Source organism: Xiphias gladius, chromosome 5 (assembly GCF_016859285.1).
Source record: "Xiphias gladius isolate SHS-SW01 ecotype Sanya breed wild chromosome 5, ASM1685928v1, whole genome shotgun sequence".
NCBI lineage: Eukaryota > Metazoa > Chordata > Actinopteri > Istiophoriformes > Xiphiidae > Xiphias > Xiphias gladius.
This window is the reverse complement of record NC_053404.1, coordinates 22,958,288-22,971,930: the sequence shown is the minus strand read 5'-3', so window position 1 is coordinate 22,971,930 and position 13,643 is coordinate 22,958,288. Positions and strand designations below refer to the sequence as shown.

At 46.4% G+C, this 13,643-nt stretch overlaps 2 protein-coding genes across 4 annotated transcripts in view; one reads left to right on the top strand and one right to left on the bottom strand.

Moving 5' to 3' along the window:
- LOC120789870 (NACHT, LRR and PYD domains-containing protein 12-like) overlaps positions 1-13,643 on the top strand; it is a 1,168,582-nt gene that overhangs the window by 91,303 nt on the left and 1,063,636 nt on the right. The gene's annotated exons all lie outside the window — the stretch shown is intronic.
- acvr2ba (activin A receptor type 2Ba) overlaps positions 8,856-13,643 on the bottom strand; it is a 37,715-nt gene continuing 32,927 nt past the window's right edge. The window contains exons 5-11 of the mRNA XM_040127083.1: positions 13,060-13,203; positions 12,806-12,949; positions 11,755-11,903; positions 11,283-11,397; positions 11,051-11,189; positions 10,287-10,417; positions 8,856-10,154 (exon numbers count right to left, since the gene is read on the bottom strand). Of these exons, the coding sequence (XP_039983017.1) occupies positions 9,933-10,154; positions 10,287-10,417; positions 11,051-11,189; positions 11,283-11,397; positions 11,755-11,903; positions 12,806-12,949; positions 13,060-13,203 (1,044 nt within the window). The 3' untranslated portion in view covers positions 8,856-9,932. The remainder of the gene's footprint in view (positions 10,155-10,286; positions 10,418-11,050; positions 11,190-11,282; positions 11,398-11,754; positions 11,904-12,805; positions 12,950-13,059; positions 13,204-13,643) is intronic.

The following is a 13,643-nucleotide window of genomic DNA, read 5'->3' as shown; positions in this document are numbered from 1 at the left end:
GGTGTTTAACTGCAGTCTGACCACTTTGTTGGATTTGAACCGGAGTCAGCGTATGTCTTTATGATGACTGGAAAAAACACATTGTTCCAATTATACAACTGTAAAATAGATGATAAGCTGCTAACTGTAGAGGTGGAGTACTGACTGCGTTTATTATACTGTGTGTGTGTTTGTCTCCAGGGTTACAGGTTTTCCTCTCAGACCTGAGAAGATGGATGAGAAGGAGGACAGAGCTGGGTCTTCAGGATCCAGGTGCCTGTCTCTGAAGAGAAACCGGTCCAGAGATGCTGCTCTATTCTTCAGTGCTGAACCTGGACCCTCAAACTCAGAGAGTCATAGGAGACGGTTTCCTCTGTAAGCAGACCTGAAGATTATTCAGTTTTCTAATGTCGTTTAATAACCTTAATTACAACACCGAGTCTTTTTTTTAATTTATTTTATTTTATTCAGTCACTGGTCTTTTTGGTGTTTGAGCACTGACAGCCTTACTTCCACCACTAAGGAGAGCTGGAAAAATGGGAGGAGGAAATGGAGATTTATACAACCAGCTTGCTGATTTATCGCTGCAAATAATGTAAAGGTTATAGATTATAGAGCTGCATTCAATGTGTGAACCGTGGGTCGGCCCCCACTAATGTGTTATAACGAATGTGCTCATGTCCACAGAAAGAGGAAGAGGATCCATGTTTCTGTGGAGGAGCAGCCGTCCAGCTGTGCTCTCTGTCAGGACGTCCTGAAGGATCCAGTCTCTACCAGCTGTGGACACTGGTTCTGCAGACAGTGCGTCACCTCATACTGCGACCAGTCTGGTTCATCGGGAGAGTCCCCCTGTCCCCAGTGTGGACAAAGATCCGGAACAAGACCTGGCCTGACTGACTCTCTGCAGGGAGTCAGTCAGACCAGCACTATATTGTTTCTAATGGTTTTTCCATCTCATTCACTTTATGATGTAGAAAATATTACATACACCCCACAATATAATGCATTCCCATACACCACCACTGAGCACAGTTTTAAAAATATTAGAGCTGAATCAAAACCTGACAGAACCAACGACAAGCAGATAATAGAGGTTTCTCCGAGGCAGGGTTAGATGCAGTGCATGGGTCTCCCCTGGTCTCCCGTCACGCTCTTTACAGTCGACTGTAAAACAAAGGCAAGAAATAAACAAGCGAAAAAAAAGAACAGAAGTCTGTGTAAAATGATTTGACAGTAGTTATTGTTTATTTCCATATACAAAAAGATAAAATTGAAATAACCCTTTGTTTTCTACAGTGATTTTTATTGTATTTTCCAGTAACAGGTTGTGTGTGTGTCTGTGTCTGTGTGTGTGTGTGTGTGTGTGTGTGTCGGTGGCGTCGTTGCACAGAGGACTAGAACTACATTCATTCATACAGTAATGATTCTGGCACTGGGTGGAGAGAGGAAGCTTAGAGAGAGAGAGAGAGAGATAAAATAGATTTATGAAAATAGATAAGAAAAGAGAGACGCCCCAAAAACACACACATAGACACACACACACACACACACACACGCGTAGAGTGACACACACACACGCGCACACACACACAGTTTCTATCTTTTTTTTCTTTCCTAGCCAGATCTAGCAATAGCTCCATGTCTGGTTGCTGAGTGTTTCTCTACAAACCACCACAGTTTAAAAAAAAAAAGAAAAGATAATTCCTAGCAAGGGGATTTTCATCGGGACTGCAAATTAATCATCTATGTTACAATGATCATCGCTCCTCAAAATTAAAACAAGAAAATAAAAAAATAGCCACTCGAACCTTTGAACGGCATTACAACAGGATGGACAGTACCTGGGGAAGGGGGTTTTATTTTTTGGAATTTTTTATTTCTTCCTGTCTGGGCGCGTTTCCTCCATCTGCTGTATACGTACATATATATTTATATATAATAGAAAGACAAAAACAGCTTTTCCCGCACTTCTTCGGTCCAAAAGACAGGGTTGGTTTTGTTTTTTTACAGTAGTGAAAACCAGTTCTCAGCCTTTTCGCTTTTTTCCTCATAGCATATTTGTTAAATCAGTAGTACAAGTCTGTCTCTGTGTCCTACAGTTGAGCTACAACAGTGAAACATAAAGGTACAAGATTTACACTTCACACCACATCCTCCTCCTCATCCTGGCGGAGGAGGACCGGGTGTTGTAACGATGGCCACCTCTCAGTTTGATCTCTGCTCTGTCTGACCCCTGTCGATACGAGCTAAGCGGTTCCTGGAAATCTGAAAGTTAGTTCCGTTAGGAGGAGAAGTTCGACTGAACAGGCCCAGAGTCCTGGAAGACCTGAAAGAGGATTTCTCCTTTACTATTCCTTATCATCTTATCGGTTTAGTAGCTTCTATGCACAGGATAAAGAGGTCATCTTTCTTTCAGGACTTCAGCATTTATTTCTATACAATATGAGACGTAAAATAGCAAAAGTAAAGCTGAGGAAAATATTAGAAAGAAGAAAGAAGCTTGAATTTTACAGAAGTTTACTGCACTCACCAAAGGGGGAAAAAAAGACCTCGGACACTTTATCAGGTAACGTTTAGGTTTCGTATCTTCCAAAAATGACACCTGATAACTGCGATAAACACCTTTGTATTAGTGAGATATTTTTCTCATCATTTAGAGTTCTAAATCTATTTTAGAGATACTTTGTCGTGTTCGGCCAGTCGAGAAGTGGCTCAAGCAACTCTTCGCTAAATGCTGACAGCTTTGTTTCAGTGCCGTGTGAGCGGTCCCGTCGAATAAAACAACTCGTCAGCTCAGAAGCGACGTTCCGGCATCGGCCAAAGCGCTGCCTGTTGCGAGCTGTACGTTGGATGGTGTTGCCACGTCAACAAGGTTTTACTGATCCTCCTGGTCTTCTCTAGCCCCACATTTACCACTGAAGCGGTTCCTCACTCAGAAGTGAACTGAGTCAGATGGTGTCATCGCGCTTCGATCGCTAGATTTGCTGGTTGGGAGCTTAACTGTTCACGTTGTGGAAAATTAACTATACTTTTATCACATAACTTCATGATTAAGAGATCCATATCACTTAATTATGAGACCCTGATGACTTTTTTTATCAGTTATTATTTTTTCAGATTTTATTTCAAGTAATCATGAGAAACTAAGTCATAAAGACATCGATAAACTGTCTTTGTGTTTTGTTTTTTTCCCCCTTTGTTCAATGCAGTCAGACATTTTTACAGGATTGTACGTGTCTCTTACGCGTGGATACGAATTGCGGGCTGTTTCAACACAAAACAATTTGAAATAAAATCACAGCTGGTGATAAACAGGGTGGAGTGCAGTTACTCCAGTTAGGCAATTGAAAGAACTGCAGTGCCGCTCGTCACTATCTCTTTCTAAACTGACGCCTGAGATTGTGAACACGGTATCACAACAGGAAGCCGCCATTTTCACACGCCTGCTTTGCTCAGGGTAAGAGGAGAGAGAGCTCTTCAAATACGAAGCTCCTCAAACGTTTGGGCTCTGCCAGCTAGGAGCTCTCAGGTGGAAGCAGTGGACTTGTAACACTAATAACTGACCAGTTCCACTGATGATGCTATTATTAGAGGCTAATCTGCCCTAAGTGTCCTCTTCAGTTCTGAGTCAAACACTCAACAAACCATCAAGGAAAAGTGGCAGGAAGCTCAGCGGCGGCAGCTGAGGACCAAGGTTTCACCAGGTCAAGGGGTCCGTTTCGAATATTATTACATGTGGTAGACACTACGTCTGTTGAACTGTCCCCCTGTCACTGAATAAGGCCCAGGTTTGCTAAAAGAAAGTTTGTTTGTTTGTTTTAGATGTTCAGAAGAAACCAAGAAGTGCTGACCTCTGGATTTCTCTTTACAGGCACTTGACTGGCCAAAACAGTGGAAGCATCACTTGCACGATAAGCGAAAACGATCCTTGAAATGGTGACTCTTAATTTTGCCTCGCATGAAATGCTGTGAAAACCTGGGGAAAAGCTACTCGGTGCATCCTCCCACTCTTTAGCATCGAGGCTAAGAAAAAGCTCCACCGTTGTAACCCAGTGAGAATCCTAACATCAGCTCGCTATGAGAACAGATACGCTCTGTCCCGTCACTCAGCCGTTTATCTCCTCCATCTCTTTAGCGTATTAAGTTTCAGTTCAACGCTCTTATTCTAGTACATTCGGCGGCTAGAGGCGACTTTTCTAGCCGCAGTGTCAGTTCTCTCAAACTTTTGGGTTTGTCTATTTTTTACCTCTGTTGTTGGATTTTCTTGGAGGGAACAAGAAAAAAAAGGTTTAAATACATCTTTTTAAAAACTAAACATTTAAAGAAGTACAAGCCAAACGTATCTAAAACTAAGGCGAACTGAGGTCCTGAAAGATAATATACTTTCTATCTTTTGTGCCCAAGATAATGATCCAGCGCACAAATCATTATCTTTTGGCACAAGACCCAAAAATGATCCTGTCTTTTGCAAACAAGATACTTAGTTCTCACGAACAATTATTTTATTTGCAGGATATTCGCTCAGCGTCCACTTTATTAGGCACACCTGTACAGTCTAATGCAATCCAATACAACTGATCTGCCACAAGGTCTGTTCTCATGAGGACTGTAATGTTCAGTTTTTCATAGAGGTGGACCTGATAATGAGGCCACTGAGGGTAAAAAAAATAAAAACCCAAATAATCTCTTCAAGGTCGGGGGCTTCATTTAAAACACACGTAGACGGTAAAGAATAAAATGCATCAGATCCGGTCCGAATGACAAAACTGAAAGATTTGTGTTTTATGACCAAACGCTGACACAACGACAACGTCCGGACTACAACGGTGAAGTTGAGCAGGAGGCCTCAGCCGACGACAACTTTTCCCTCTACAAAGTGGAAGCCCAGAAGTGCCGCCATGTTGGCCATCATTTGCCATCACACTCCACAATAGATTCCTTTAGCTTGTTGTACATTTCATCACCGTAAAGTTACTAAGCTTGCTCTGGAGAGGGTCCGCTATACGGGCGTGATATTGGCCAACTCAGCGCTAACAGTACAAGCTAACTGAGTTACGGTAGCTGACGCGGTGAAACTAAGCGCTTTGGAGCGGTCATATTGTTTCAACGTCACGTCACGAGGGGGAATTGTCGGCTGTATTGGCACTTGGGTTGGTGATAGACAGGCACTTTAGCATTGTCAGCATACGACAGGTTGGTCCCCTTTTTCGTTTTGGCCAGACACCCCACTGGCGTCACTGCGGGATGCTAACAGTGCTAACTGTACCTCTGATCTCTAAATGCTGGTTAATTCTGGTTAATGACGCAAACTACAGGTAAAGATTTGTTCAGGATTTTGGTTACTAATCCATGAACGTGACGTTGACCCTGTGTTTCTCATCCTCAAGCCTCCTGAACAATAACATTGGCCGCGTCCTCCCGCCGTCACTGACTACTGTCGCGTTACTAACGCACCGTTTCTGCCCACGTGGCTTTAATGAGGTAATACGTTCCTGAAAACACCTGGATCTGAGTCAGTCTGCGGTTTCCGTCGGTCAGTTCATTTGTTCGTCAGCATCGTCTGAGAAGGTTACGAGCCACATGGACATAAACCCCAGGATATGGGCAGAAAACACATTTGGAAAACTGCTTCATTACGTAAATTATTGCAAGTATTCTCGGATCTGTGTCATCCGGAATCAAATTCAGCCAAGAGAAGTTTGGTTCTTTTAACTGAGCGTGATTTCACTTTTTGTTTTAATCAGTTGTTCTACATGTATTTTCATACACATATACGCTGGTGCAACACGTAGGAAAATCGTGACTCTGTTCATTCACAGGAGAGACAGAAAGGAAACGAGGAAGAAAGCTAGAGGAAGAAGGAAAGGCTCCAGAGATGAAGTAAAATAACGGCACACCACTGACGGCATCGGGAAACTTCAACAGACAGCGAGACGTGGAGAAAGACGAAGAAGAAGAGTCTCTGGGACGAAGGTGGAACGGGCCGAGGAACGAGTGGAGAAATGAATGAAGGCAAAGAGGAATGAAAAGGAGACAGACGTAGAGGAGAAGGGAGGAGGTAAGAATAGAGGAATTATCGGGTGGAACGGGATGATGAGAGAGTAAAGGAGATGAAGACAAGTGGACAGAGTGAGAGGGAAGGACGTAAAGGATGCTTGGACAAAAGACAAGGAGAAGAAAGGACAGGAAAGGTGGCAAGGTGAGAGGTACGGAGATGAGAAGAAGAAGACGGGAAAAGAACGGCGACAAGCAGACGAGAATAAAGGAAAGGCAAAATGAGAAGTGACGAGAGGCCCGGAGGCCAGGAGAGGACGACAGAGGAAGTCCAGACCAGCCCAGGTGGTTTTATGATCTCGGCAGTTCAGATCAGTCTACGAAAAAAACCCCCATTTATTTTTCTAAAGTTTCTATTTACAACGTCAAGGTTCGAGTCTCGCAGTGACCTGGGTGGCATCTCTTCTGGAATCGGTTTGGAGATAATTACGTAAAAAACATTACTCTCTCTAATCAAAGAGTGAAATTTAAAAATCCACAAAAAAAAAAAAAAAAAACACAAAACAAGACATAGACAAAGAATAAATGTTCACATTAAAATATTATGCGACTACATGTTGTCAAAGCAACTAATAAAATATAGAAACAGAACTTTAACATGTAGAAAAGTCTGAGGTATTTCTGGTGTATATTGAGGTGATCTGTGGTTCATGAGCAGTATTGTTTTGACACATTTTTTCATTTTTCTTTCCCGGCTTTTCAATCTTTTCCACTCGTCGATCAGTCAACGTTGTTCTCTTTCGCGCGGCCGAACGTGCGACGCCCGCCGCCGTTCGACAGACTTCGTACGGAGAGTTGCATGTGTTCAACGCACCGAAAGTAAAGTGAAAAATAAAAAGGAATATACCGAAATATATTCATCTTTGAGTTTGAATCATCATCATCATCATCATCATCAGCAGCAGCATTGTAGACATTCACTGTTACATGTATGGCGTCACAGAAGGAACAAAAAACAAAACGTACAAATAAAACATTTTTAAAACAACATAGTTCCTTGTTTTTGTTTCCAGTTCTTATTGTTAGTAAAGACGTGTGTGTTTCAACACGAAGGTGAAGCGAGTTTCTGAACTGGTCTCTTTGCAGCCGGTTTCCGAGGCAAAAGGCGGACGCCAAGGTTTTGGTCCCGGTTGAAGGGGAATAAAAAAAAAAAAAAGTCGAGGTTAGGAGGTAAGTGAGGAGGAGCCCGATGAACTTTAACCTCTGCAAACTTTGACCTTTGCACTGACGAAGAGTGGAAACCAGATCACTGTTACATTGGGAGAGTTCTGATTAACCTGACCAGGCTGCAGCAGCACAGCAGCAGGGTTCGTTTGATCCGAAATAGTACAGTGTCAACTAAATGGCCGGTTACACGCTCGCTCCCCGAATGTAGATCATCAGCGAGCCCGATTTAAAGGATCATTCTGGTCTCAATATTTTTCTCATTGGCAACAAATCCTACGTGCAGACCAAAACCAGCGGCGTGGCGGTGCCTGTCGCAGCGCTCTCACCGCTGAGCTCACTGGTTCCTCCCGAAGATGAAATCTTTAAAAAACACCTCACGAATATAGAGTTTCACGTTTTAAAAAGTCTCCATTATTTTTTCTCAAACAGCTGCTCGCTGCAGTTTTCATCAAACAAACAGGAGGGAAAAAGTGACTTTGTTGGGGACTATTTTCAGCGGCGGATTAATCCACATTTGAGTATGTTGGGCAGCAGGAATGTGTGTGTGACTGAGTCTAAATGAACTTACAGTGTGTGTGTGTTCGTGGCGGAGGAGGAACCCGCGTGTGACTCACGCGTTTTAACGGTTTCTGGAGACAGCGGCGCTCCGAGGCTCAGAGGGACCAGACACATCAGTGAGCAGGAGACGGTCGGTGCTGGTTTGAGTCTGCACGTGACGAAAAATACAGAACATCACCGCACTCAGATGCTTGCACTGATTTTTAAAGGAACCAGTCATCGGTGCAGTAAGTCCTGATCAAAGTGCAGAGACAACAACTTTGATCTGAACACAACTCCACAGCACGAAGGAAATAAAATGAATTTGAGCGATCCCTGGATTTTAAGCCGATTCCCTGCACCTCAGCCAGAAGGCGGCAAAGGAGGAGGTCAAAGGTCACGGGTCCTTCACTCACCTCCGGGTGACACACGACCAGACCGAACAAAAACAAAACCATCAGCACAAACGGTAGAAAACCAAAAAAAAAAGTGACTCATCCTTCGTCACGTCATGTGACGGTTGTGTTCACACAGACTCTCACACACACGCACGCACACACACACACACACACACACAAACACAAACACACACGCGCGCACACACAAACACGCACGCACGCACACACACACTCACAAACACACACGCGCACACACACAAACACACACGCACGCACACACACAAACACATATGCAAACACACACACACAAACACACACGCACGCACACACACACACATACACATATGCAGGCACGCACACACACGCACGCACGCACACACACACATATGCAGGCACGCACACACACACACACACGCGCGCACGCACGCACGCACGCACGCACGCACACACACACACACACACACACACACACACTCCGACCTAAATGCATAAACCCCTCTATGCATCCTGAGGTCTTGCACCTTGTTCGGGCACCTTGCAAATTTACATATTCAGGACAGCCAATAGGCTTTGAGCACCCTCAGATAAACCCCTCCCACCAACGTCTTTCATCAGCCCCTCCTGTTGTTGGCCCCGCCCCCTCCCGACCGTGGAAACTTGCGGCCGGTGTCGCGTCCCATCGAATCCCCCCCCCCTCCCAACACCCCCCGACCCCTGTAGACCTGGTTACCTGAGAAGTTTAATTTCTGAGCCAACCAAAATGCTGCGGTTGACCGCGGACAGCCAATCAAATCTCTGCATGCAAGACGTCTGCCTCCTGGATCCTGACAACCAATCCCGTCAGAGTTCCGTCCTCAACCTCAAATTATAACAGTTGAACAGAAAAAAAGGGAGCGAGAGAAAGGAAACAAAAACAACCACTGTCCAGTGTTTCTGGTTTTTGTTTTTCACGTCTTTCCTTCCGACCTCACTTCCTGTTTCCCGTCTTTTTGGATACGACCCGTTGGATCCGAAGGTTTGTCGTGTGTGATCAGCAACGTGTGGTCACAGGAGAAAAATAGAAAAGAAAGTCCAAGAAAAGGTAGAAAAACTCAACTTTGAAACCTTTGCTGTCGGTGTTTGTTTAACAGTCATTGCGTTCCTACAAGGGTTTTGCAGCATCGTAGTAAAAAAAACGTCCCAACGGCAGGCTGATGGTAGGTGGTTGCTAGGTGACGGCGGTTGGCGAAGTTGCCAGGTAGGTAGATAAGTCCAGATCTGTCGGAGGAATAGAAGACGACAGCGGAGGGAGGAATGCACGAGGAAAACCATAAAAAATTTTGCAAAAAGTAAGGAAAGTCTTCGCTGAGGTACCTGGAGATAGAAGAGCATTCACTGAGTCGGGACCTGAATGCGTTTCCGTGTTGGGTTTTCCTGTGTGTGCGCGTTTCCTCCGCTTTTCCGTAAAATACACACACAAACTCGGTTAAAAGGAGAGAGGAGAACTCCGGGGAAACGAGGATGTGTGGCGAAGTTTGTCCAAAAGGACGAAGAGCGAAGGGAACCAAAGAAAAAGTTAAAAAACACGATCCAAAGAGATGAAGTAGCAGCTGCTTTCACGCCGTATTTCTGGTGCAGGTTGTAAAATTCCACTGAGAACAGATGATGTGTTGTGTGTGTGTTTTAGTGTCATTCGGCCATTTTCAGAGGAAGTTGAACCGAACGTCAGGAAAAATCACCGGTAACAACAGGCCTCCCAAAAAGTTTCTTTTTTTTTTTGTTTTTTTCGTTTTGTTTTGTTGGACTTCTACTTCCTCCTCATATACTGGACTCTTTGGGCGGCAGGTCCACATTGGTTACCATGGGAACAGATGTGACCGTGGACACCAGCAGGGCGTGGTGGTCGGAGGTAGGCGGGGCGATGGTGGCGTTGAGGCGGCGGACCTGGGAGATCCTCTCCTCCACGCAGCCGGCCGACAGACGAGCCTCGGCGTCGTGATCCCAGCACTCCTCCGCCGTCTCGCAGATCTGAGCCAGACCCTGCAGGAGGACGGGGGCAACCGGGAGACAATGACAAGGTTAGGGGGACGGGCTAGGGAATGCATTACCTGAATAAGTGTCCTCAGAGGGACAGAAGTAGGAGTATGCGTGTGCGTGTGTGCGCCCACTCACGCTGTGTTTGAGCCAGAGGTCTTTGAAGGCCGGTCTCATCTTCTTGTGGACGACAATTTCCTGCAGGTCCTCCAGTGACGGATGCTGACCGACCTCCTCCTCAAACGGCAGCATGTACTCATCCACCGGACCTGAGGGGACGACAAAGGAAAAACGCCTGAGCACAAAACAAAAACCAACATCCCACCGGCTGCGACACACCTGACGCTGGCAAACCTGAGGCGGAGCCGGGTGTCAGGAGCCGACTGCGACGCCTGCCCTTGAAATCGCCAGGGTTTCCGTCACACTCGCCGATTCCCGTCTACAACATCAGCTCTACACGAGTGTGTTTACGGTGATGCAGCGAGATCTAATCGTACAGGTGGCCCGACGCGACTCGGCGGACTCGGGTTCCATGTCCCCCGCGTCACACCTCTGGCGAGCCGGCGGGACGGAGGACGGGTATATTCTTCTGAACGCGAGCTGTTAAACTCGAAACACCTCCCTGAGTTATGGAAAACCGATGGTTCATTTTGACGGTAACTCTGCCGAAAGCGAAGCCGCTTTGGTTTCCTGAGGCTGAGACGAAGGATTTGAGAAGAGGAAAAGCTCCGGCAGAGTCTGTGGCCATGACGGTGCCGCCGGCGGCTAAAAGGTGCATTACGCATATTCTTATCATGACATTTACATGGGCACGGAAACGCTGTTGCTTATTTAGTCAGGAATATTTACTGTTATAGGGAATCACTCAAGATTTGAAGTGTGTGTGTGTGTGTGTGTTTTACCGTCGGCGGCCTTGCAGCGGGACACCAGCTCCCACAGCACCAGGCCCATGGCGTACATGTCGATTCGAAGGAAGGCGTCTCGCTGGAAGTTGATGGCTCCTTCTAAAACCTCCGGAGCCATGTAACGCCTGGTCCCCACCTGCACACACACACACACACACACGTTGCGTATACGTACATATGAACAACGTTCTGTGTTCAGCTGCAGCCGGCATCAGTCAGGGCAGCTCACCTGTCCATGTGTCTCTCCAGGTGGTTTCCCCGGCTCGAAGAGAACGGCCAGACCAAAGTCACCGATTATTGCTGTGAGGTCTGAACGCAACATGATGTTCTTACTCTTAAAATCCCTGAGACACACACACACACACACACAGGGAGAATATATTGTACATCAAACCTTGTCGCTCGGCGGGTTCATACGTAACCCGACTCACTGGCTCCATCGTGTGGCAAAACGTTGTTGTTGCCGACAGATGTTTCATATTTTCGGAGACAAAACATCTGGCTGCTGTAAAACTTGATTTGTAGAGAAATGATGCATTTTCGATTCACACAACCTGAGGGGGAAACCGAGTGCCGGTGTACGTTAACATAATTAGGTCCATTACGTTCTTCATGTAGCTCCCAACCGTAACATAATGACGAATATGGATTTGGTTGACCAGCAGGTGGCGCTACGTGACCCGAAACACGGCGTTGCAGACCTGTGAGCGATGGCCGGTTTGGGTCCCTCCCCTTTCTGGCGGGGTACGTCTTCGTGAAGGTAAGCCAGGCCGCACGCCATGGACTCGGCTACGTGACACAGCTCGGACCAGCTGACCGCGTTTCCCTTCAGGAAGTCCGACAGAGAGCCCTGCAGAGACACGAGACTTAGAACGGGCTTCGTTCAAAACCACGTCAAACCAGTCCAGTCATTTCTCAAATCCCCAAAATCTTAATAAAATCCTCCAGTGCCGCAAAAATACTTCAGCCTGTTTCTAAAGCAAATCCGATCCGCTGGCGGTTCGGTCTTTACAAACTCACCGTGTTTGCTCAAACTCACCGAACTTCATTTTGAATCCGAGCAGAGATCCCGCATTTATCAGATAAAACCACGCAACAGACGTGTGAAACATTTCGGCTCGATGGAATAATGCAGCCCTGACTAACATGGAGTCTGTGGTTTTGACGTTTCACCACAGAAACCTCAATGAAGAGCTGCAACGCCAAGTGTGTGTACTGTGCTGTTGTACGGGGAGAAATAAGACGAGTGTTGAACCTCGAAACTACTTCAGAGGAGGCGACAGGTTTCAGGCGCCGCTGCGCTGGCACCAGGAAAAAACTCTGCACGTCGAGGAGCCAGTCGCCGCTGTTTTCACGTCGCATATCGTGTGCACTTTAAATTCCTGCGGACCGTTTTCATAAATACGCAGAACGATCGGGGCTTCGTGTTCCCGATTATACAGGAGCACAGCTCTGTGTCGTAGACTCGCTTTCCTACACTGTGGATTAAATAAATGTAAATTTGCGGAACTTTGAAGAGTTTGAAGTCTGCGAGTTTCCTTCAACGCACCAACGGTGCGATGAGTTTCCATCGCATTTCGTCCCTCGCGGCCGCAGAGATGATTCTATTACTCCGACAAAACCCCGAGTGAATACACACCGGTGTGAGCGCGGCTGTCACGGGCGTGAAAACCACACCGACGGCATATTCCGTGACTCGGAGCTGTGAAAGTCTTAATGCCGACTCGCCCCCCCCTCCCCCCTCTTCCTCACCCTCTCGTGGAATTCGGTGATGAGCCACAGTTCGGCCTCCAGGTGACTCCCTCGCTTCTCTGCGCCGACGTACCTCAGGATGTTTTCGTGCCTCATACCTGGTGTGGTGAACACGTCTCTCTCGTTCTGCCACGATTCCTTATTCTGTCAGGAGGAAGAGGAGGAGGAGGAGGAGGAGGAGGAAGAGGAGGAGGAAAGCTCGGAAGGTTGCTGGACATAAAAACAAAACAGCGGGAAAGCGTCTGAATCTCTACCTGGATGGGGAAGATCTTGACGGCCACGTATTCATTCATTATCTGGGCCTTCCAGACGCAGCCGAAGCGCCCCCTGGCCTTCACCTCCAGCAACTGCAGAGGCTTGAGACCTAGCAGGGGGGAGGCAGGAGGAGGACCCGGATCCTGGAGGACACAGAGCGCGAGGGGGGGGTTGATTTCTTCACTAACATGTAAAAATGAAATGTGTAATACCAGCTGGAACACCAGACAAAGACTTCTGAATGAGGAAAGTGCGAAATAAGAGCTTTTCTATTTGAAGGAATAAAAGACACTGATCGATAATCTACCGATGATCAGAGAGGACTTGATCAGAATAATTCTTCATGTTTTGTTTTGACGTGATTGCAAAATGTCCACGAAATCGAGTTTAAACAACGTCTTCGTTAAGTGTCCTCCACTGTGTCCGAATTCACGTGGAAATGTCCTCGTCTGACAAAATATAAAAGTAAGTATGGGACAAAAATAAAGATGCAGTCAAGAAGACAGAGAAACTAAACGCTCCAGATCAGTAAAGGATCCTTTGGACCGAGTGGAAAAGAATCTCGCTCATGTTTCAGCGATGA